Here is a 25159-nt window from a genome sequence, read left to right on the forward strand (position 1 = left end):
CGTACCAGAGGCCAGATGTGAAATATGTACTAATAAGTAGGACTGCAGTTTCCAAAAAAAAAAGAAAAAAAAAAAAGAACACTAGAGGCAGTAAAACTCTGACATCTTTTATTCCTTTTCACACAAAGTATGATTTTCAGAGTTTGATAAAGTGTAATTTTCGCACAATTACTTGAAGAGTAGCCTACTATATTATGACTTCAAAACTATTTTTATATTCTGGGAGATTTGAAAACTGAGGCTTTTGAATGTTAGCATGACATATCTAGCTTTACATCTATGGGTTTTTTAGAGAAGGTAGGTTTGTTTGGTATCTCACACAGTACGGAGATGTACTTGAGAGGTGAAGAGCTCCAGTTGAATCCCGTGTAACTACGGTTCAAAAAAATGAGTTCAAAGCTATACACAAGGAAGTTTCAACCCTGGTGAAAAAACCAGCTAAAACCAGCCAACCAGCCTGGTTTTAGCCCGTCATAGCTGGAAGGCAGGCTGGTTTTAGAGGGGTTTTGGCCACTTTTCCAGCCTGGCCAGGCTGGGAGACCAGCTTAAACCAGCTACTTCCAGCTTAAACCAGCTAAGACCAGCCAACCAGCCTAGGCTGGTATTAGCTGTTTTTTTTAAGCAGGCAAATGGCGTAAACAAGTGCGTTTGTATATCGGTTCTGCATTTGTTAATACTATCGGGTAGGTTTGGTGTAGGGTATAGAGTATTAACTTTTAGCAACAGTATTTGAGCTCTGAACCGCCGCAATACGTACCTCAGGCAACGTAATAAAAACACAGCAATACCTACCTATATCAACGTAATAAATACGTGCTAGGGTTCATGTATTGAACCTGTGTTTTAGCGCCACTCAGTGAACATTTCTTTTTGAAACTGCTGTGAAATGTGCAGTAAGCTACGTAAAAACGGTGCTGCTAAAAAGTACCCAGAGGTACGTATTTTTATGAGACTGGGTTGATTTTGGAAGTTGAAACTCGCAGGCACCATAGAAGTCCACTCTATAGAATTATTCCTGAAATGTTTTCCTCAAAAACATAATTTCTTTACGATTGAAGAAAGAAAGACATAAACATCATGACAAAGGGAGTACATTACCTGTACATTTTTGTTCTGGAAGTGAACTACTTCTTTAACAAAAATATCCTGCTAAATTCTAAAGGTCTTCGTAGTAACATAATCAAAGTATTTAAACTCAAATCTGTATTTCATCTACATGTATATACAGTGGTGTGAAAAAGTGTTGGCCCCCTTAATGACTTTTTTATTTTTTTTGCATGTTTGTCACACTTTTATGTTTCAGATCATCAAACAAATTTAAATATTAATCAAAGATAACACAAGTAAACACAACATACAGTTTTTAAATGAAGAAGGTTTTTTATGAAGGGAAAAAAATCCAAACCCACATGGCCCTGTGTGAAAAAGTGTTTGCCCCCCTCCCCTGTTAAAACATAACTGTGGTTTATCACACCTGAGTTCAGTTTCTCTAGCCACACTCAGGCCTGATTACTGCCACACCTGTTCGCAATCAAGAAATCACTTAAATAGGACCTGCCTGACAAAGTGAAGTACACCAAAAGATCATCAAAAGCCACACATCATGTTGAGATTGAAAGAAATCCAGGAACAAATGAGAAAGACAGTAATTGAGACCTATCAGTCTGGAAAAGGTTATAAAGCCATTTCAAAAGCTTTGGGACTCCAGCAAACCACAGTGAGAGCCATTATCCACAAATGGCAAAAACATGGTGAACCTTCCCAGGAGCGGCTGGCCGACCAAAATTACCCCAAGAGCGCAGCAACAACTCATCCAAGAGCTCACAAAAGACCCCACAACAACATTTAAAGAACTGCAGGCCTCTCTTGCTTCAGTTAAGGTCAGTGTTCATGACTCCACCATAAGAAAGAGACTGGGCAAAAATGGCCTGCATGGCAGAGTTTCAAGAGGAAAACTGCTGCTGAGCAAAAAGAACATAAAGGCTCGTCTCAGTTTTGCAGAACACATCTTGATGATCCCCAAGACTTTTGGGAAAATACTCTGTGGACTGACCAGACAAAAGTTGAACTTTTTGGAAGGTGTGTGTCCCATTACATCTGGTGTAAAAGTAACACAGCATTTCAGAAAAAGAACAACAGTACCAACAGTAAAATATGGTGGTAGTAGTGTGATGGTCTGGGGCTGTTTTGCTGCTTCTGGACCTGGAAGACTCGCTGTGATAAATGGAACCATGAATTCTGCTGTCTACCAAAAAATCCTGAAGGACAATGTCCGGCCATCTGTTCGTGACCTCAAGCTGAAGCGAACTTGGGTTCTGCAGCAGGACAATGATCCAAAACACACCAGCAAATCCACCTGTGAATGGCTGAAGAAAAACAAAATGAAGACTTTGGAGTGGCCTAGTCAAAGTCCTGACCTGAATCCTATTGAGATGCTGTGGCATGACCTTAAAAAGGCGGTTCATGCTCAAAAACCCTCCAATGTGGCTGAATTACAACAATTGGCCAAGATGAGTGGGCCAAAATTCCTGCACAGTGCTGTAACAGACTCATTGCAAGTTATCACAAACGCTTGATTTTTAGCAGTCTTGATTTCTGCAGTTGTTGCTGCTAAGAGTGGCCCAACCAGTTATTAAGATTAGAGGGCAAACACTTTTTCACACAGGGCCATGTGGGTTCGGATTTAGTTTTCCTTTCATAATAAAAAAACTTCATTCAAAAACTGCATGTTGTGTTTAATTGTGTTATCTTTGATTAATATTTAAATTTGCTTGATGATCTGAAACATTAAAGTGTGACAAACACACAAAAAAATAAAAAATAAATCAGGAAGGGGGCCAACACTTTTTCACACCACTGTAGTTAGTAAGTGTCCATACTGGACAATAAACAGAACAGTGTACAGTCGTTCATTATTATTGTTATTTAATGTAATTTAGGTAATGTTATTTTACTCAAGACACAGGCCTGTTTTTGTGTGTGTTCATTATTCATCTATTTTCATTGTGTTTATTCCTGTCCTTCATACGCTATGACTTCCTGTCTTGATTTACTGCCATGCTTGCTGTCTTGCCATCTTCTGTATCTGTCTCTCAGACCTGGAAACATCCATGGACAGTCGCTGCACCACAGACAGTGCTGATAGCACACTGCTCATCCGTCGCTACTGAACCTTCCCTCCTTTTCCTCCTGCAGTCCTGTTCAGCTTTCTATAAAACAGTTGTCATCTCTGAGCTGCTGTGGTGAATTTCATGTTGACTTATTTTCTTGCTTTTCTTGCACTCATATTATTTATTATAAATAGTCCTGCGTTTTAATGTCTCCTGTAAGTGTTCTTTCATTCTTTGTGCATTTCCTTTTGCTTGATGTTCATGACATTTGTTTACTCCGTGCACGTTTACATGATGTGTCTCTGTGTCACACAATATGCAATGTTCAGAATTGACTGAATTTACTACAGAATATTTATAAATATATTTATAAATTTACATTAGATTATATTCTATAGATTTATTACAGATTAATATAATACAAAATATTTATTGGCTATGCTTCCAAGTGCCTATGGCCTGTGACACTGTAGCAACTCGATAAGAGGCTTGGAAAACAGATGGATAAAATATTTTGCAAATTTTGTGGTTAATTTGTTCCATAAAAGTGTAAAAGCTACAACTAAATGAAAGCACGTATTTCACTGACAATACAGTGGTGTGAGGTATCCAGCGCACAACAAATGTTGTTGAAATGCAGGTAAAGGTACTCTTTTACATACATACATAAAATAAATAGATAAAAAATAGTGTGGGATTTACTGTGATTTACTGTTATGAAGGGGGTCACTCCAGCTGGTGACCGTAACATTTACGTTCTATCAGAAATGAATGTTTTTCTTTTTACATATAACTACAAAAAATGGCAAAGTTTAAAAGTAGAAAGAGTGAAATAGTATTCTCTTGTGAAAAATCATTGCTTTTCCCATGATTTTATTTACAACTGTTTTACATGTTTTTTTTGTTTTGTTTGTTTGTTTTTGTTTTTGCAGTGCATTCCAATCATTTTTATGTCATGCCAGTATAGTCATCCTTGTATTTAGTACATTTGTGACCCTGGACCACAAAAACAGTCTTAAGGTGCATGGGTATTTTTGTAGCAATAGCCAAAAGTACATTGTATTGGTCAAAATGATACATTTTTCTTTTATGCCAAAAATCATTAGGATATTAAGTAAGGATCATGTTACATGAAGATATTTTAAATTTCCTACTGTAAACATATCAAAACTTAATTTTCGATTAGTAATATACATTGCTAAGAACTTCATTTGGACAACTTTAAAAGCGACTTTTTCAATGTTTTGATTTTTTTGCACCCTCAGATTCCAGATTTTCAAATAGTTATATCTCGGTCAATATTATCCTATCCTAACAAACAATTAAAAACAAAAAAATAGTGGAAAGCTTATGTATTCAGCTTTCGGATGATGTATAAATCTCACTTTCGAAAATGTTACTGGTTTTGTGGGTCCAGGGTCACATTTGTACTGATATGTACAGCATTGTACATCAGAATACAGCAAAAGGAAGTAGTATTTGGTTATCATGTTATCTCAACAAATCTGCCTCCAAAATAGTTTACTATTCGTATTGATATTATTATTTTAAATATGTAAAACATTTTTAATTTGAATGAAATAAAAAAATATTGCACCTTAATTGAGAAGCTATAGGTTAAAACTAATTTATGTTGACCATAATATTGTTTGTTAATATAAGTTATTATAAAATGCTAAAGAGAAGATAATGTTTTGGTTTGGTTGAGAATCTGGATGTGTTGAAACTTTCTAATAGCATTATTAAGAAGCACACCACGTGTAACACGGCTTTATTTTCTAGCTGTATGTAGTATTTTCTGCCTGAGTGGTCGCAGAAGTGCTGATTTACGGCACTGTCTTAGCAGTCAATATTTGCCAGAGTTTTTATTGCGCAATATAAGGGAATTGTGTTATTTTAAATTATTTATTGACATTGCATTTCTCAAGTCGTGTTTTAATAAATGCAAGCGATAGCAAATTGATCCTTTTCCTTGAATCATGTTTTTGTTTTTACAAAGCACTTTTCTCACATGCCTAGATATTAGGCCAGTAATGTAATTGAGAACAGTTTACCTTTGTGCCTGAATTGCACACGATGCAGTGAAACCGTCTCTTCATTGGTATTCTGTTGATGTGCGATGGGATTTCTTCAGTTAATCTATCATAGGGAATCTTCAGGCTGAGTAAAGAAGATTAGGTTAGCACTTTGCTCCAGTGCTACCTGTGTAAATCACATATGCTGCAGATGTCCAGGAATCATATTGTGTGAACAACAAATCAGCATGTTTATTGATTATCAATAAGTGTGTGTCCTTAAAGGGGTCCTATTATGCTTTTTCACTTTTTGAATTTTAGCCATTGTGATGTGTATATGTTTCATCTACAAAGTTACAAAACTCAAAGTCCAGCGTTGTCCAAGCGTTTGCTTTCCGGATGCTATGGTGTCATAACGCGGTCCATTAGAATATAATTTAAATAAATCCCACCTGCGGAAATTCGAATCATGGACAAGGTGGGGGATTCGCCTAAGCGATGTAGCATGGATAGCCGTATAAATGCTTGTATAAATGCGAGCATTGACTAAAGTGTTTGCGAACTGCTTCGGTAGCCGTGCTGGACACTGCAAAAAATGCTTTTTGTTTTGTTTCCAGCCAAAATATCTAAAAGATCTAGAATCAGGACGGATTTTCTAGACAAGTAAAAATTATTATCTTGTTTTTAGTAAAAATAAGTGAGTTTTTGCTTAAAACAAGCAAAATAATCTGCCAATGGGGTAAAAAAAAAGAAAAAAATCATTTCAAGCAGACAACTAGATTATTTTTCTTACCCCATTGGCAGATTATTTTGCTTGTTTCAAGCAAAAACTCACCTATTTTTGACCTGTTTTTACTAAAAACAAGACACTCATTTTTACTCGTCTAGAAAATCCTTCCTGATTCAAGAATTTTTAGATATTTTGGCTGGAAACAAGACAAAAAATCTAAGTAAGAAAAGCATTTTTTGCAGTGGAGCCACGATGTTGACTTGTGCAGTGTGTGGTAAGAGATTTATTCATCATACAGTCTAGATAGCTTCACCTTATGCTGGAGCCAGTTTTGGGCATGTACATAATTAATAAATTAGCACAATAATGATAATATCATGTATCGCAAACTCACAGGTTGGAGATAGGACCAACACTACTGTAGCGTATTATTTACTCACCCTCCATTCATCCTAGGTCTATATGACTTCCTTCTTTCAGACAAATGCAATCAGAGTTATATTAAAAATAAGTGCAAATAGCCCACCTTGTTGGCAGAGGCTATTTACACTAACTCCACCCACCAATGTGTGATTGGGATAGTCAACACTACAAAAGATTGTTATGAGCTGTCAACTCGAGCGGCGCAAAGGATAAATCCTTCACCTTTTTCGACACGACCCTTCTGGTGAACTTTTTTTTCCTCCCTTTTCAAATCTCATATCATATCAGAAAGGCATTTATTTTCTATAAAAATGGACATAATTGAAAAGTTGAAAATAAAGTATCGGTTAGGGTTAGGGTAGGTGTAGGGGGGGCTTATTGTCCCAATAAGGCAGTACCATTTAATAAATTGAATTAAAACTATAATTTACACTCAGTATGTAATTACTGCATACTGTTTTAATGTACTACAATACTGAGGTGCAGATAATTGCGTCTATTTGCAATAGGTATTATAAATATCAGAAAATCCTGCTATTTCAACATAGTGTAAATAGAATCTATAGATATTTGCACTTAGTGTAAATATAACCCATTTTTATTTGCACTTAGTGTAAATAGCATCTATTGCTATTTGCACTTAGTGTAAATAGCCGCTGCCTAAAAATAATCCCGGCACTCTCAAGCTTTAGAACAGCATAGACTGTACAGCATAGACAAGTGTTTTTCTCCATCAGTCCAAAAGTCGATCCATAATAAAAAAGTGCCTCACATGGCTCAGCGGGGTCAGTAAAAGCCTCCTTTAGCGATCCGATGTGTTTTTTGTAAAAAAAAAAAAAGTATCCATATTTAAAACGTAAGAATCACTTTAATCTAGTTTGCGCAGTTGTACACGGAACTTGCTGCTTTGGGAAGGGGCGTGGCAGGACTAAAACGCTGTCTAAGCTGTTGGCCAATTGCAATGCAGTGGGACTGCTAACCAATCACAACACATTTCGTTTTTCTGGAGGCGGACCTTCATCAAACCTGGAACTAATCGAGCCATTTGTGCCAGCCTGGGGAGAAAGCTATTGTAATAATGTAAAATATGTGAACATTAATGCGTTTTTCGAACCACCAAACATGAGAGAATGTTCTAATGCACCCCCAAAACAAAATAAAGACTTTGTAAAAGAGCATAATAGGACCCCTTTAACTCATGCCTGAATATTCAGCTTGATCTCATGAAAAAACATGAATTTGTATGATGTGAATCATTCTAAAAAAAGATTTTTTTTTTAAAGCATGAAGGCATAAAGGTTCACCATTAACCCCACACCATAAACATAAACATAACCATCACTGGGATGTATGAATGAGATTGTATCTGAATTCATATGAATTAGCCACCAATTTGCAAACTGCCATGAGATTGTGTTGAAACGTTCCACTTATGCAGCTGGTGAACATTACTGAGTTATTTTATTATAATCACAATAAATTTTATCAATGCAAACTGAAGCTACTGTTGAGTGCGCACAGGTTCAATACTTCAAAGTTTTTCTTATCTTTTAATTTCAGGTTTTCCATCAATATCTCGAAACAACAGAGAGGCCTACCAGTCCATTGACAACCAGGATCAGTCTGGCAACTCTGCCAGCTCCTACAACCAAGCAGAAGATGGCAAATCTGGGCCACGTTCCTACTAAATGAAGACCAAACCCAAGACATAACCAACCAGCTTTCCTTGCTGCCATAACATATAAGGAGTTTTTGTTTGGGTTGTGGAATTATTTTGTTTTAGAATTTTTTTTTTTTAATAAACAGTACAAGCTCTAAAAACATGAATGAAAAGGTTTTAAAAGAATATTCAAACACTTGGTTGGTGTTTGTTGTTTTCAGCCTGAGGCTTATGTTTTGCTCCTTTATAGAGGTATGTAAGATGTTAACTGTTTGCAAAGGTTTGTGAAGCTCATATTGCCCAGTTTCATCTTAGAATAGGCTGCTGAAGCTGTGTTTTGGGTTGTTTAGTAGCTCTCCTGCTAAGTGTCCATCTGTTACTGTTGGTGAATTGCTACTAACTGATTTTCTAGATTTACTTTTTGGTTAATTTATTTATTTATTTTCAGTGGGACTCCAATGTGCATTCATTTTGTGAATCTTTCAAAAGATTCTCTTTATGCCATGTAATCTGTTCTGTATTTATGTAGTGAAGATCATTAGGTTGCTCATGCACTCTTAAAAATAAAGGTGCTTCATGATGCCATAGAAGAACCGTTTTTGTCTAAATTTTTGTCTAAATTCACAAAAGGTTCTTTGTGGCGAAAGAAGGTTCTTCAGATTATAAAAAGTTAAGAAAGAGATGGTTCTTTAAAGAAACTTTGACTGAGTGGTTCTTTGTGGAAGCAAAAATGTTTTTTCTATGGCATCGCTGTGAAGAACCTTTTAAAGCATCTTTATTTTTAAGAGTGTGCACTGGATTATTTATTTGTTAAGATCAGTAATGCTAAGGTTAGACCTCTTAGAATTGGGATTTCATAATTTTGAGACCTATAAATCAAAAATTATACATTTGATGTAGGAATGACAGAAATGTTAGTGTTAAGCACTTTAAAGCCAGACATTAAAACATGGAGATGATGTTTTTTGAAGACAATTTGGAGAATGCCAATATCAAGAGATTTGTAACATGTGTTCTATGATTGCTTTGGACAGTCACTTCCCTAAATGTATGTTCTTTAAGGATTAGATTGAAGATTAGTGTTATTTTAACAGTTACAGAAGACAACTTTTTGTTTCATCAACTAAAAATGAATGCTGGAACATTGAGCTGTTTAGTACATTTAAATGCTGCCATCTGTTCTGTTTGAGTCTGATTGCTTAAGTCATGCTATAGCTTGAGTTGTTATGATGTCAAGTAGTTCTCTGTCCTTCTTTACATCAGTTCAGCGCTATTGTTTTCTTCTGTGTGTCAGTTTGGCTTCATTAGCTGTTGAGTCAAACTGCTTGATGCAACATGTTAAAGTTGCACCAGACTGACCACAGAACTCTATATTTGGATACATTTTGGACAGATCCCAAACAATGCTAATCTATGCCAAATAGTGAGGCACCCAAGTTCTCTAAATTTTGCCTTCTGACGAATGCAACCAAATGTAATTTAGGCATTTATCTCACAAAGGCATTTATTGAACGATTGTTACATTTTATTTTTAGGGTTAGGTTTAGAATTACTTTCTTGCAAGTATGCACATTTTACATGATTTTGCTATGGTAAATACAGTAGATGTACCATGTGTAATAAAGACACTGTTACCAAGTTATGTTTTCAATAATCTGAATATGAAATATAATGTTTTTAATCTGAATATCTAAACTCTTTGTTCTCTTTATGTATCATCCACATAATATCTGTTTCAGATTAGTTCCCACTGTTAGTTTTATATTCATATTCGTGATATTACATGTTGTCATAGGAACACCACATTGCTCATTTAAATTAGCTTTTGGTTTTGGGTAATGTTCCAGTTTCCATTGGCAAGAAGGATCCTTTATGTGGGCTTCATTATATTGTTTTAAAAATGGAAGCAGTGAAAGATATTTTAATATTTTAGTATTCCGTCTCTTTAGAGAATCACATTATCATCAGTATAATTTCTTTTGTCATCTTGTGATCTCATCATAGAGAGAAACCAGAAAAGTCTAATTTTATTCAATATCGTGAACATGTATATAAATAGCCGTTTTAGCAGTTTATTTCATGCAAGGACCTCTGTCATTCAAAATGTGATGTTTCATTGCATATAAATAATGTAATGTCTCATCTTCCATGTTTAAACATGTTTTATTTCACTTACTATGTATATGAATCATCAAGCTCTAAATGTAATGTACATATTAATTTTACATATAACTTCCCTATTTCTGCATTTGCTATACCCTACACTTTACCCTAACTTGCAAAGAACCTAAACACCTAAATCTAACTTTCAAACCGTTTTAAGGAAACCTTATTGATTTGAAACATTGACAGATTTGAAGCAAATTATGATTTGGCCAGTTGGCCAGACACTGCAGGCTATTTTTTCATGCACCTGTCAACTTTGGGATTTTGGTTTTTCATAAAGTGTTTTTTCAGACTAGTGGAAAGAAAACACCCAAAATACACTGTTAAGTGTTTCTTTTATAGCACTTTTTGTGTGTGTGTCAACAGATTTCAATTACAACATATTTTTAAAGGCCATTTTCTCAAAATGATTTTTTCTTCTACACTGAGCCATAAATCTCCACTTCAGTAGCACTTACACACACCAGATTTTACATTTTTAATCCTGTCTATATCCTGAATATTTTTACAGAGGGATTTTTTCATATAGAATTTGCTTGATTATATTTCCCCCAAAAATGGTAAAAAAAAATGACATTGTTTTCTCTAATATGTAAAAAAGAAAAAAATTAAACAAGAATTTTGAAACTGACTTCATCCAGTGATTAGATTTTTGCACTAGAAATGTATGCAAATTAGCACATATTATATTAAATAATGAATCATTTGCATATTTAAACCTAACATTTTAGAAAACTTGTAATACAAACATCTTTTGCAATTATCAATATAATAAATTAACAGGGTAAGTAAGTTGAACTATTATTATTTTTTTTTTACCTGCAGTTTCTCACCTTAAACACTAAGGACATTTTTAAAGATGCCTTCATATTTGAAATAAATAAATATAGCCACCTGGTGGCTAAAGGAAAACAGCCATCGGTCAGCAATGTGCTTTTAAAGTGGTAAATATAGGAGGAATATGTCAAAGTCATTTAAATGTGCAAAACTTCGTGCTGGCCATCTTCAAGCCAGGACTTTGATCAAACATATGATGTTTGTAGCAGATTAAACATGGTATGTTTGAGTTAGTGTAAAACATGACATATTCCTATTGTCAACAGGTGGTGCTATGATTATAACTAAATATTGGCCTTTAGATGTCTTCAGGCTAGGACTCGACAAAAAGTCCTAAAACATGGTAAATCTAGTGCAGATTGGACATCGCATGTTTAAGCTAGTGTAAAACAAGACATTTCCTGTTGCCAGCAGGTGGCGCTATGATTATAACAGAATATTCTTCAGGCCAGGACTGAATTTTGGTGTAGATCAGACATTTTATGCACTGTTGCCAAGTCTGCGGTTTTCCTGCGGAATTGGGCTACTTTTACACTGTTGCCACGGGTATTTTTTGATGTCCACAGGTTGAAGCGACCCCAATAATGTCACATTTAGCCCCTGAAATGCAAATTTACCAGGGAAACCCAGACAAAAAAGGTGTATTTTATCCCCGAAATGCAAATTTTAATGGGAGACCCCCTCGAAAAGCGATTGGGCTAGTTTTGAGTAGCAATTTGGCAGGTTTTGGTGTGAAAACCTGGCAACCCTGATTGTATGCCTGAATTATAACAACTTCCTGTTTCATGGCGAAACATCAAAGTTTGTCAGACTGCCACGGACATGCGTTTCAACAAAAACTCAGATTACAGATTACATTGATGTTGATCTGTTAAAATCTCTAGGAGGATTTTGATATTTTAAGCCATTTTGCCACACCCACTTCTGAAACCCATATCAGATGTAAATTTTCACCACTTCTGGTGCTTGTACTAAGTTTCATGAGTTTTCGAGCATGTTTAGGCCCTCAATAATGTGATTAATTTTGGAGAAGAAAAAGAATCTGAGCAATTCCAATAGGGTCCACCACCAAAAGTAAATAAATTACCTTTACCTTATTGGTGTTACCTAAAAGATGCACAAGTTTTTGTTATGCAATTCATAAGTTGTTCATGAGCATACTATGTATATTTAAACCCTTACAACAGTAACTAAATTACTTGATGCTATTATGCAATTATGAGTTTATATATCATTAACTACTAAAACTTCCTTGTCCTGAACTACAAACAAGCTTTAACTTTTCTGCTGTTACAGTATGCACCTTTTTACCTAGCATATTGTTAGTAAACTATAAGGTTAAGTTGGTGTCACAATGTCTCCCATTAAAATTAATAATTAGTAGGTGTGTCTAAACATTTAAATGTAGTGCATATAGTTGAATTACATATTTTTTCCTCGTTTGAAACCTCTCAGATGACCTCATGAAGGCAGTGTCTTGTCATAGATGTCACAAGAAAAGCATAACTAAAGTCATTAAATCCTCAGAGAATATTTACCTTCCCTGTTCACATATATGAGGAAGTTCGGGGAGCTGAATGAGCTGAAACTAGTAGAATGGGTGATAATGAGTAGCTACAACTAAAGCGTGTTTCTCCTATAGAGGGCGTTCTGTGGCTCATAAAGCACAATTCACACTGTTTCTGGGTTGTATGTTAAATATTATTATTATTTAATAAGTGGCCAAAACCCCTCTAAAACCAGCCTGCTGACCAGGTATGACCGGCTAAAACCAGCCAACCAGCCTAGGCTGGTTTTAACTGTTTTTTTTGTTTTTTTGTTTTTTTAACAGGGACTATTACTAATTATTATTATAAAAATGCCATTAAATTAACGTCATTTAGAATGTAACAAATAAAAACTAATACAAAAAAGTCACAACGACAATTAAATAAAACTTTTTTTTTTTTTGGTTATTTCATGTCATGGAAATGTTTTAATCTAATCAGAACAATGAAAACCCTGCTGAAAACAAACAAACAATAGAAACCACTACAAATATTCTAATGATTTACTCTTACAAACATCACAAACCATCATATTTTTACCATTAAAACCATTAAAATTGGTTTCTTGTAGTGTGTTTTAGGATTATTACATATTCGATTAGGATTTAGTGGTTTTAACAAGCCACCAATAGAAGTTGATCAATTACCAGTAGAGAATAGGCACCATTATAGTTTCCATTAAAACCAGTACAATTCCCATCATAACCAGTAAAACCTTTACAAATTCTGTGATGGTTTCTATTGTTTTTGTTTTCAGCAGGGACAGTTTACTCCGCCCCCTTTGTGAATCGTTTCATGTGTATTTCTCATCTATCCGTTTCATTTCAGTGGTGTCACATGTTAGTATTGTCTTGTTTATTTGTAGACAGAAGTAGCCTAATGTTTTCACGACAGTGTTTTATAATCTGTTTTAGCATCAACAAACTATGTGGATTACTGTGTCTCTCGTGCTAACTTTGACCGCGCAGGTTTGGTCCAACGTTTGTCCATGTGCACGAGAAGAACTCTGTCAGCCCATCCGATCCCAGCCGGCGTTTGAGGTTTGTGACAGACCCATCCAATGATGGCGTCGCAATAATGTCAAATACAGACACGTAAAATTTGAGAATTGTATTGCATTAGATAAGACATTATCAAAATGGCATGTGCAAATAAATGATGCTAGATATTTACTTCGCCATTTAGGCTAACTTAACTGCTCGTTCACTTAATGCACTTAGATGCATTGAATGCCATGGCATTTATTTTGTGACATTCAGACATTTTACGGCTGAAGTGTCTCAAAACTATGTAATTTACATAAAAATAAACATTTACTCACTGACGTTATTCCAAACCTGTATGGATTTCCTTCTTCTTATGAATGAACACAAAACAATGTGAATAACTGAACTGCTGATAGCCCCCTTTGACTTCCATAGTACAGTGCCTTTCATTTTTTTCACATTATGTTAAACTGCTTTAAATTAGTTTTTCCCCACATCAATTTACACTCCATACACCATAATAATGCCAAAGCAAAAACCAGATTTGCAAATTTTACAAATTTATTTAAAATAAAACACTGAAATAAGTACATTGCGTAAGTATTCATACCCTTAACTCAGTACATAGTTGAAGCACCTTTACAGCCTCAAGTCTTTTTGGGTCTGATGTGACAAGCTTTGCACATCTGCATTTGGCAATTATCTGCCATTCTTTGCCTCACCTTTTCACCTCTCAAGCTCTGTCAGCTTGGATGGGGGCTGCCAGACATTTTCTAGAGTCCTAGTTGTTCCAGTCGTCTTACATTATGGATAATGCTTCTGTCAACCTTCATTTTTCTGAACTCTTCCCTAGATCATTGCCTTAACGCAAGTCTGTCACTGAGCTCTACAGGCAGTTATCTTGACCTCAGGACTTGGTTTTTGCTCTGATATGCATTTTCAGCTGTTAGACCTTTTCTGAGAGGTGTGTGCCTTTCTAAATCAGACTCATTCAAATGAATTTGCCACAGTTTAACTCCACTCCAAGTGTAGTAACATCTAGAAGCAAAATGAATGCTCCTGAGCTAAATTTCGAGTGTCCCAGAAAAGGGTATGACTACATATGCAACGGGATCTTTTCAGTTTTTTATTTCTAATAAATTTGCAAAGTTGTTACAAACCTGTTTTGTGCTTTGTCATTATGCTGTATGAGATGTAGAAAAAAAGGAAAAAAGTAATTTAAAGCAGTTTAACATAATGCTGCAACAAAACAAAATGTGAAAAAAATGAAGGGGTATGAATACTTTTGCAAGGCACTGTATGGAAAAAGCACTATGGCGACTAGAAACTGTAGAATAAATTCATACAGGTTTTAAATAAATTGAGGATAAATTTCAGGAGAATTTCATTTAGGTGAATTATCCCTTTAGGCCAAGGCAAAGTTTATCTATATAGCACATTTCATATAAAATGGCAATTCAAAGTGCTTTACATATAAAAGGAATTAAAATAATCATTAAAAAAATAATCACAACAATTAAAAAATATATATTTTAACTCACAATTTCATCATCGCCACTTACTGGTGCATGCTGTATTGTTTAGCATTTGATAAGTTAACTGATTTGAGACCAATAAATTGTAACCACACCACATTCAATTTAAAATTTCAATTTAAAATACTGTCTATGACATTGTTTCAGGCAGTAACGACACTGCAATTAACATCAAAAGCTACTATATTTATTCTGAGAAAACGTTGATGAACACAGGTAGTTTATGCATCTATTACAGGTTTTTGTATTTGATGTTGGGGAAAAGGCTTGGAAATTTTATGACTGGACCAAAGTGACAACGGTTGCAGCTTTTGGAGAATATGATGCTGAACTCATGTGTTATGCTCACTCTAAAGGAGCGCGTGTTGTCCTGAAAGGTAGGATCTGACTGAACGTATAGCAAAGTTTTCACTCTTTTATAAGAATGATGTGACCAACATTTCAAATCTGCCAAACCTACCATGTTGCTAGGGCAATATACAGTATGCCACAAAAATGAGTATATTATACCATATTAGTATATCTTCTCAAGGGACAATACTATAGAAATTAAACTTGGATATAATTTAGAGTAGTCAATGTGCAGCTTGTATAGCAGTATGGATTTACTGTCCTCTGAAAATAATTCAACATAAACCATTATTGTCAATATGGTATAAAAATATAAAATATATTGTGTTAGCGCCATTGTTCTCTGGCACTGCCTTAATCATCCTGGGCATGGAATCGACCAGAGCTGAACAGGTTGTTGCTGGCATCCTCTTCCACTCCTCACGGAGCTGCTGGATGTTAGACACAGTGCTTCTCCACCTTACACTTGAGGATACCCCACAGGTGCTTAATAGGGTTCAGGTCTGGAGACATACTTGGCCACCCCATCACCTTCACCTTCAGCTTCCTCAGCAAGGCAGTTGTCATCTTGGTGGTGTGTTTGGGATCATTATCATGTTGGAAAACTGCAGTTTGGCCTAGTTTCTGGAGGGAAGGCATCATGTTCTGCTTCAGAATGTACAGTACATAATGGTATCCATGTTACTGCAGCTCCCCAGTACCAGCAGCACTCATGCAGCCCCAGACCATGATGCTACCTCCACCATGCTTGAATGTAGGCAATACACAATTTTCTTGGTACTCCTCAACAGGGCATCGCCACACATGCTGGACACCATCTGAGCCAAACAAGTTTATCTTATAGTCTCATCAGCCCACAGGACATGGTTCCAGTAATTCATGCTCTTGGATAAGTTGTCTTCAGCAAACTGTTTTTGGGCTTTCTTGTGAGCCAGCTTTAGATGAAGCTTCCTTCTGGGATGACGCCTATGCACTGAGCACTGACAAGCTGACCTTCTACTTCTGCAACCTTTAAAGCAATGCTGGCAGCACTTAAATCTGTTTTTTTGAAGCCAGGTTCTGCACCTGACGCACAGAAAGAGGGCTTTACTTCATTGAACGACTCTTGCAAGGCCTGTTCTGAATGACCACTGTAGGGTAACTCGGTTTCAGGGTGTTACTGAACTTCTAATAGCCTTGGCCATCTTTGTGGAGAGCAACAATTCTAATTCTCAAATACTCAGAGAGTTCTTTGCCATGAGATGCCATGTTGTACATCCAGTGGTCAGTATGAGAGAATTGTATTTAAAGCAACTAATACAAAATACACAACTTTGTATGGTCCTGTCAAGCAGACAAAATCATTAGCATGATGAATAGGACGTGGCTTTGCATGGTTGAACAACATACTGCTGTTATCACTTAGGGTGTATCACTTTTGTTGCCAGATATTTTGACAATAATGACTGTACGTTGAGTAATTTTCAGAGGACAGTAAATCTATACTGCTATATACGTTGACTACTCCAAAATATATCCAAGTTTAATTTCTATAGTATCTTGTCCTTTCAGAAGATATACTAAAATTGTTGCTGAAATGTGAGTACTGTATGTGCCAACATTTAAAACAAAGTCTGAAGATCACAAACGACGAGCAGTAATAGTGACTATGGCTGATCAAACTGACATTGTTTTAGTCAGTTTTTCTATTGTGTCTGATGGATGAAATGTTATTTCACAGGAGATGTGCCACTCTCATATATTGTGGATCCAGTAAATAGGACAGCTTGGATTCAGGAAAAAGTCCAGTTGGCACAGAGTCAGTTCATGGATGGAATAAACATAGATGTTGAGCAGGCAGTGGAGACCGACTCTCCTGAATACTATGCTTTGACAGCCCTGGTTAAGGAAACCACTGAAAGTTTTCACACAAAGATCCCAGGCTCTCAGGTAAAACAGCATATCACTGGAAATCATGTCATGTATCTAGCTAATTCAAAAGCCCCTGTCTTATTGTCTTCTTATCTTGAATCACAGGTATCATTTGATGTGGCTTGGTCGCCCAAATGCATTGACAAGCGCTGTTATGACTACCTCGCCATTGCCGATTCATGCGATCTCTTGTTTGTTATGTCCTATGATGAGCAAAGCCAGATCTGGGGTGATTGTATTGCCATGGCAAATGCCCCCTTCAATCAAACACTGACGGGTAAGTGATTTGTTAAAAAAAAGTCTTTCGACAATATTATCTCGCAGAATAAAAATAATTTACTTGTGAACACACTTTTCTACACAAATCTAACAGGTTAGACCATAACATTATTAATTATGCCTGTTTTCATGTTACAAACCATAATGCACACCTAATATTTAGACATGTGTTTTTCAGCCTATGATCATTACATTAGCATGAGCATTGAGCCACAGAAACTTGTGATGGGTGTACCATGGTATGGTTATGACTACAGCTGCCTAAATTTCACAAAGGTAACCTATTTATTTTTAGTATTTTATATACTTTACTTGAAATGACATGCAGTATTTGAGCTGTCCAATATGGAAGGAAATGCGGTATGCAGTGTTATAATCTAATAATGTGTCCAATAAACCAGTTGTCAGTTATTTTAGATTAAAATATATTATTTAGTTTATTGCATGTATGAACTCAAAAAGCAAACGTTTATTACACGTGAGATAATAAAACACCTCACAGTTTAAATCAGTATTTTGTGTCCAATTTTTTGTGGCAAGTAGCTGTATAATAATCAGTGGTTCTTCGTTACAGTACTTAAAGGAACACTCCACTTTTTTTGGAAATAGGCTCCTTCTCCAACTCCCCCTGAGTTAATAAGTTGATTTTTACCGTTTTGAAATCCATTCAGCCGTTCTCCTGTTCTGGCGTTATCACTTTTAGCATAGTTTAGCATAGATCATTGAATCCTATTAGACCAGTAGCATCACGTTCAAAAATGACCAACGAGTTTCGATATTTGTCCTATTTAAAACTTGACTCTTCTGTAGTTATATCGTGTACTAAGACCGGTGGAAATGCAAAGCTGCGAGTTTCTAGGCTGATAAGATTAGGAACTACACTCCCATTCCGGCGTAATAGTCAAGGAAGTTTGCTGCCGTAATATGGCCGAAGCAGGCGGAGTATTATCAGAAATGAGTTCCCAGCTAGTTTAGCATTTGCACATGTGCTGCGTGGTATTACTGCTCCTGCTTCAGCCTTATTACGGCAGCAAACTTCCTTGACTATTACGCCGGAATGGAAGTGTAGTTCCTAATCTTATCAGCCTAGAAAATTGAAGCTTTGCATTTCCACTGGTCTTAGTACACGATATAACTACAGAAGAGTCAAGTTTTAAATAGGACAAATATGGAAACTCGTTGGTCATTTTTGAACGTGATGCTACTGGTCTAATAGGATTCAATGATCTATGCTAAGCTATGCTAAAAGTGAACAGAACAGGAGAACGGCTGAATGGATTTCAAAACGGTAAAAATCAACTTATAAACTCGGGGGGAGTTGGAGAATGAGCCTATTTCCAAAATAAGTGGAGTGTTCCTTTAACTATTTTTTGGGAGTATCTGTACTTTACTTCAGTTTTTGTTTTTCAGCCTACTTTTACTTTTACTCCACTACATTTCCTAATTAAAATGTGTACTTTTACTCCACTACATTTCCCCGAAGCATATTCGTTACTTACTACAAAATAATCAGAAGTCAGGATCTCAGTCAGAATTGCGACTCGCAACTGTGGGGAAAAAAAGGTTCAAAACTGTATGAAAACAAAAATAACTCACAAAAGTATTGCGTTCTATCTAGAAAGTGTTTGCTCACAAAAACATTGCCTTTCCCTCAAACATTTTTTGCATTCGCATTGAAATTTAGTTGCAGTTGCAAGAAATAATATCAGAATTGCGAGATGTAAAAACTCAGAATTCGGACTTTTTTTCTCAGAAACTGATATAAACTCGCAATTGTAAAAAATAATTTTCATCACAAATGCGAGTTTGTATCTCGCAATTCTGACTTTTTTCTCCGAATTAGGTGATACAAACTCACAATTGTGAGAAATAAAGTCGGAATTGCAATGTAAACTTATAATTCAGACTTTTTTTTGCAGAAATGGATGATATAAACTCGCAATTGTGAAAATTATTTTGCATTTACTAGTACTTTTACTTTCAATACTTAAGTACATTTAAGATTAAAAAAGACTTTACTCAAGTAATATTCTATTCGGTGACTTCAACTTCTACCAAAGTCGTTTTCTGGTAAGATATCTGTACTTTTACTTAAGTATGGCTTTCCGGTACTTTATACACCACTAATAATGATTAGGACAACATAGCCAGCAAGTTCTCGCAAATTAACCCTCTCCCATTTTATCATTTACATACTTGCCCTCACTCCTATATACACTCTTAGAATAAGGGTTCTTTGAAAGGTTCTTCACAGCGAAGAACCATTCAGTAAAAGGTTATTTAAAGAACCATCTCTTTCTTACTTTTTTATAATCTGAAGAATCTTCTCTCGCCACAAAGAGCCTTTTGTGAAGAAAGGTTCTTCAGATGTTGAAGGCTCTTTATGGAACCATTTAGACCAAAAGGTTCTTCTATGGCATCATGAAGGGGGGATCACAGGTTCCAACAAAATATTAAGCAGCACAACTGTTTTCAACATTGATAATAAATCAGCATATTAGAATGATTTCTAATGGATTGTGTAACACTAAAACTGGAGTAATGATGCTGAAAGTTTAGCTTTGTATCACAGGAATAAATTACATTTTAAAATATATCCACATAGAAAACAGTTATTTTAAATTGAAATAATATTTCACAATATTGCATTTTTTCTGTATTTCTGATCAAATAAATGCAGCTTTGATGGGCATAAGAAACGTCTTCAAAAACCATAAAAAATCTCACTGATCCCAAACTTTCATCTCTTTGATATTATAACAGGATGGAATATGTACAATTCCAAAAGTGCCATTCAGAGGGGCTCCATGTAGCGACGCATCTGGCAGACAAATTCCTTACAGCATCATGATGAAACAGATCAACAGCTCGATATCAGGAAGATTGTGGGATGAAAACCAGCGAGCTCCATATTATAATTACAAGGTACAGTATCAGTTCTATTAGGGGTGGGCGATAAGGCAAAAATATCATATAACATTTTTTTTTTTTCCAGAAATATCACGATTCACAATTTTATCACGATTCTTTGTCCCCCTTTGTTCCCTATTTTAAAACCAAAACCTTACAAGGGAACAAAATAGAAAATAAAAAGAATGGCAGATATTTAGGCCAAAGTGGGCAAAGATAAAAATCTCTGTCATTATTTTGTCTTTGTTATTAAAAAATAAGAGCAAAGACTAGATGTTACAAATACACATAACATTCAAATAAAACAAAGACTGCTTTAATTTTCATGTACTGTAGGTGTATTTATCAGTAGCATTCAAGAAACGGAATTAACAAAAAACACCATATACACTATGTACATACAGTGCCTTGCAGAAGTATTCATACCCCTTAATTTTTTTCACATTTTGTTTTGTTGCAGCATTATGTTAAACTGCTTTAAATTAGTTTTTCCCCACATCAATTTACACTCCATACACCATAATAATGACAATGCAAAAACCAGATTTGCAAATTTTACAAATTTATTAAAAATAAAACACTGAAATAAGTACATTTCATAAGTATTCATACCCTTAACTCAGTACATAGTTGAAGCACCTTTACAGCCTCAAGTCTTTTTGGGTCTGATGTGACCATCTTTGCACATCTGCATTTGGCAATTATCTGCCACTCTTTGCCTCACCTTTTCACCTCTCAAGCTCTGTCAGCTTGGATGGGGGCTGGCAGACTTTTTCTAGAGTCCTAGTTGTTCCAGTCGTCTTCCATTATGGAGAATGCTTCTGTGAACCTTCATTTTTCTGAACACTTCTCTAGATCATTGCCTTAACGCAAGTCTGTCACTGAGCTCTACAGGCAGTTATCTTGACCTCAGGACTTGGTTTTTGCTCTGATATGCATTTTCAGCTGTTAGACCTTTTCTGAGAGGTGTGTGCCTTTCTAAATCAAACTCATTCAAATGAATTTACCACTCGAAGTGTAGTAACATCTAGAAGCAATACGAATGCTCCTGAGCTAAATTTCGAGTGTCCCAGAAAAGGGTACAAATACTTATGCAACGGGATCTTTTCAGTTTTTTATTTCTAATAAATTTGCACAAATGTTAAAAACCTATTTTTTGCTTTGCCATTATGGAGTAGGGAGTGTAGATTGATGTGGGAAAAAAAGTAATTTAAAGTAGTTTAACATAAGGCAGCAACATAACAAAATGTGACAAAAAAGGCACTGTAAATTATACTTCGACTTTTTTTTAATTAAAACTGTATTAAAGTTCTTCAGTCAAGAGCAGTGAGTGACGTTTTTGTGTTTAATTGTATTAGCATACTGACACCCCAAAATTACAATTCTGTCATCATTTACTCACACTCGAGTTTTTTTAAACATAAAACATGTTGAACATAAAACTTATTTTGAAGAATGTGGCTAAATAAACAGTTCCAGTTACTTCCATAGTATTTTATTTATTTATTTCCCACTATCAAAGTCAGTGGGGATCAGCTGCTGTTATCCACATTCTTCAAAACAAAAAAAATTAATAGAGAGTTGGGACAACATGTGAGCGACTACGTTTTTGGGTGAACTGTCCCTTTAATGACAATCGGCAGCATGTTTAGTTCTGTCCATAGACTGTAAAAAATATGGACGTAGTGTCCGTGACGTCACCCGTAGGTTTCTGAAGAGCAATTTTGAAGCTCATAGTGGGCAGGATTCGGCCGTCGCCATCTTGGAATGGCTTCATCGCACATCACTTCCCGATAATCGAAAATGGGCAAAGAGGCGGGACATGGGTGGAGCTGGTTCCTGAAACTACGCCCACCTAGTGTGACAGTGGTGACCGCAGCAGCAATCCACCTGTCACTCAAGTGGCCACGCCCTTAATTATGCAGGGCTTTAAAGCTTAATAAACCTTAAACGGATGAGTTATAAAAAAAAATCACCCCCCTCACAGTTGACATGAAGGGCGAAATTAGCTATATAGACCAAAACCACTTTTTGTACCAGGCTGTAAATATATTTTTTTCTACTGTAAAGTTGGGCATTTTAACATGGGGAGTCTATGGGACTCCCTTTCGCAGCCAGTCTCTAGCGGCCAGTCGATGAATTGAAGTTTAAGTCACTTTCGTGTTGGTTTCAATAGAGAGAGCGGGAGGTTGCCAAGTAGGGCTCGCTGCAGCCTGCGGTGGACATCCAACCCCGCCCACATCCATGTGTGACGTCAGACACCACGCCCCCGTCAATGCGTCATCGTGTGACTCCCCTCTCCATCGGTAGTTTTAAAGCGGTGCATTTCAAAAAAATTCACGAAATTTATCCATGTAAAGTAGCTCTTTCTAAATTCATGGACATTGATAACACCTGCAGTTTCTGTAACACACATGAGGAAGACTTGTGTCATTTGTTTTATAATATAAAACCTTTCTATTTCTGCAAAGAAATGTTAATTATATGCTTTCTTTAAAAGATGTTATCTGTACTATTCTTACTCATAAAAGTAAAATGATTGAGTATGTTGTTAACTTTTACATTTTACAAAAGTCTTTAAAACAAATGAATACATTTGTTGTCACATTTCACGGAGAACTTTTTTTCTGGTTATGCTCCCACAATATAATTTTTGTATATGTAAGGGAAAAGGAAGAACATTTGAACTATTGTTTAGTTGTTTCTAGGTTTTAATTTATTTTTTGTTTATTTATTTACTTTTTATTTATACGTTTATTTATTATTTTTTTTCTCTCTATGGTATTAGTTTATTTTTTTTATTTTTTATTTTTTTCCCCTCTTATTACATATTGTATTACTGTATACAGATTAAGCTTGTATTTTGTGTATCTGGATTTCTATTTCAATATTTTTGTAATGTCCAATTATTCTTTAATAAAATAATTTAAAAAAAAGAATCCCGATGTTGTACGCATGTGCAAGAATGGCGGAAGTATGTTGTATCGGGGATGTAAACAAAACAGTTTGTATTAAATAATACAAATTAAACCTAGGTCATCTTTCATATGGAACTAATTACATTCGAACAGCCGGTAAAACGCTTGCTTTGGTTGATTAAAGTTAGGAAAATGGTAATTGGTAATAAAACATTTAAACCTTACCCTATTTGTTTGTGTAATGACATAAATTCACGTTTATTAATCGATTTTGACATAGCTTAGACAAGATCAGATTTAGACGGACAATTAAGTTTTGTTATTGTAAAAGTAACACTTAGCATATTTTCATTTTCATCTAATTCTCTAAAGATATGTCCACAAATGTGAACATTGCTAATCATATTATCACTATTTTAATATGTGTTAATACTATTTAATATGTTGGATGTGTGACGTGTTTAAACATGGACGTGGCGTCTGGCGTCACACTTGGATGTGGGCGGGGTTGGATGTCCACCGCAGGCTGCAGCGAGACGCTACTCGAGGTTGCCGCTTGGTTCTGTCGCTTTAAGAGCTGCACGCATCTAATATACAGGCGCACATCCGTTTTGCTCTCAACTGTTTACTTTCACTTTAGACATAACCAACTGTGTTTATGTAATCCTTGCGTGTTTTTGACAGTATTAGCAAATCAGACACCAAAGATTGCTTTGTCTAGTAAACAGGCTTTTGAGTGCGCGCCTTGGGTTTACGCGCTTATGAAGCATGCCAGAACAGTGCGCGGACGAAATAACGTTATTTTACCGGCAAGGCTTTGAAGCACATGCAAATAATGTACTTTTGTGATTGTGAATTAGTGCAGTGTCCCGTGAGTGAATGTATGTGTGTTGTACAGGATATTGAGACGGAGGCACACTGTAGCACAATGCTACGATATTTATTCAAAAGCAGATCGTGAAGACATTTTAATCACCCACGATCAAAAATCGTCATATCGCACACCCCTAATTTCTATATGTGTCATCACAAATGTAGGAATACTTACTAAAATCAACCTGTAAAGAAATAACGCATTTTCAAGAGTACAGTTTTACTGTTAGACGTGCTACCATTTTCCTAATATTAATACGATTTTTATTTACAGGATACAGAAGGCAGGGTCCATCAGGTGTGGTATGATGACCCAGAAAGCATTGCTCTGAAAGCTGCCTATGTGGCACAGCGTGGTCTGAAAGGAATCGGAATGTGGAACGGAAATCTCCTGGACTACAGTAGTGACCCAATCGCCCAGCAACAGACTGTGGACATGTGGAACGCTCTTACACCTAGTGAAGACTGGGAGTCTGCTGTTTTCTCCTAGGAGAAGGCATTGTGCCTACTATAAATATTTCTCAGATTTATGTATTTTTATTGTTTTATCACAAACTGAATAAATGGCACACTCCATTTCTGCAAGCCTACTAAAACATTTTAAGGTGAGACACTACAGGTGAATAAGATAAAAAAAAAATTAACTAATAGTTATCACCTTACCCAGTTGAAAAAAAAAAATGTATTACAAGTTTTCTAAAATTTGCAAATGAGGCATTATTTAATAAAATATGTGCTAATTTGCATGCATTTTGAGTACAAAAATCTAAACACTGGATGTTGTGAAAATTCTTGTTTATTTTTTTAGACATATTAGAGGCAAGTTTTCACAGTGGCAATTTTTGTCACGCCATAATTCTGAAAAAAACTTACAGACAGGAAACACTATATTCAATAATCAAGCAAAT

General features: G+C 35.7%; 2 protein-coding genes across 2 annotated transcripts in view; both read left to right on the forward strand.

The window, feature by feature from the left end:
• Positions 1-10487, forward strand: part of agtrap (angiotensin II receptor-associated protein) — a 21576-nt gene extending 11089 nt beyond the window's left edge. The window contains exon 5 of the mRNA XM_073826039.1: positions 7839-10487. Coding sequence (XP_073682140.1) covers positions 7839-7966 — 128 coding nt within the window. The 3' untranslated portion in view covers positions 7967-10487. The remainder of the gene's footprint in view (positions 1-7838) is intronic.
• Positions 10488-13326: 2839 nt separating this feature from the next.
• On the forward strand, positions 13327-24831 carry ctbs (chitobiase, di-N-acetyl-). Its single transcript, XM_073826130.1, has 7 exons — positions 13327-13528; positions 15248-15386; positions 17081-17289; positions 17377-17548; positions 17729-17826; positions 20314-20475; positions 24526-24831. Exons 1-7 carry the CDS (start codon positions 13415-13417, stop codon positions 24739-24741), a joined length of 1110 nt encoding a protein of 369 aa, XP_073682231.1. The 5' UTR covers positions 13327-13414; the 3' UTR covers positions 24742-24831.
• Positions 24832-25159: the final 328 nt, after the last annotated feature.

The sequence above is a fragment of the Garra rufa genome, chromosome 20 (assembly GCF_049309525.1).
Source record: "Garra rufa chromosome 20, GarRuf1.0, whole genome shotgun sequence".
Lineage (NCBI taxonomy): Eukaryota > Metazoa > Chordata > Actinopteri > Cypriniformes > Cyprinidae > Garra > Garra rufa.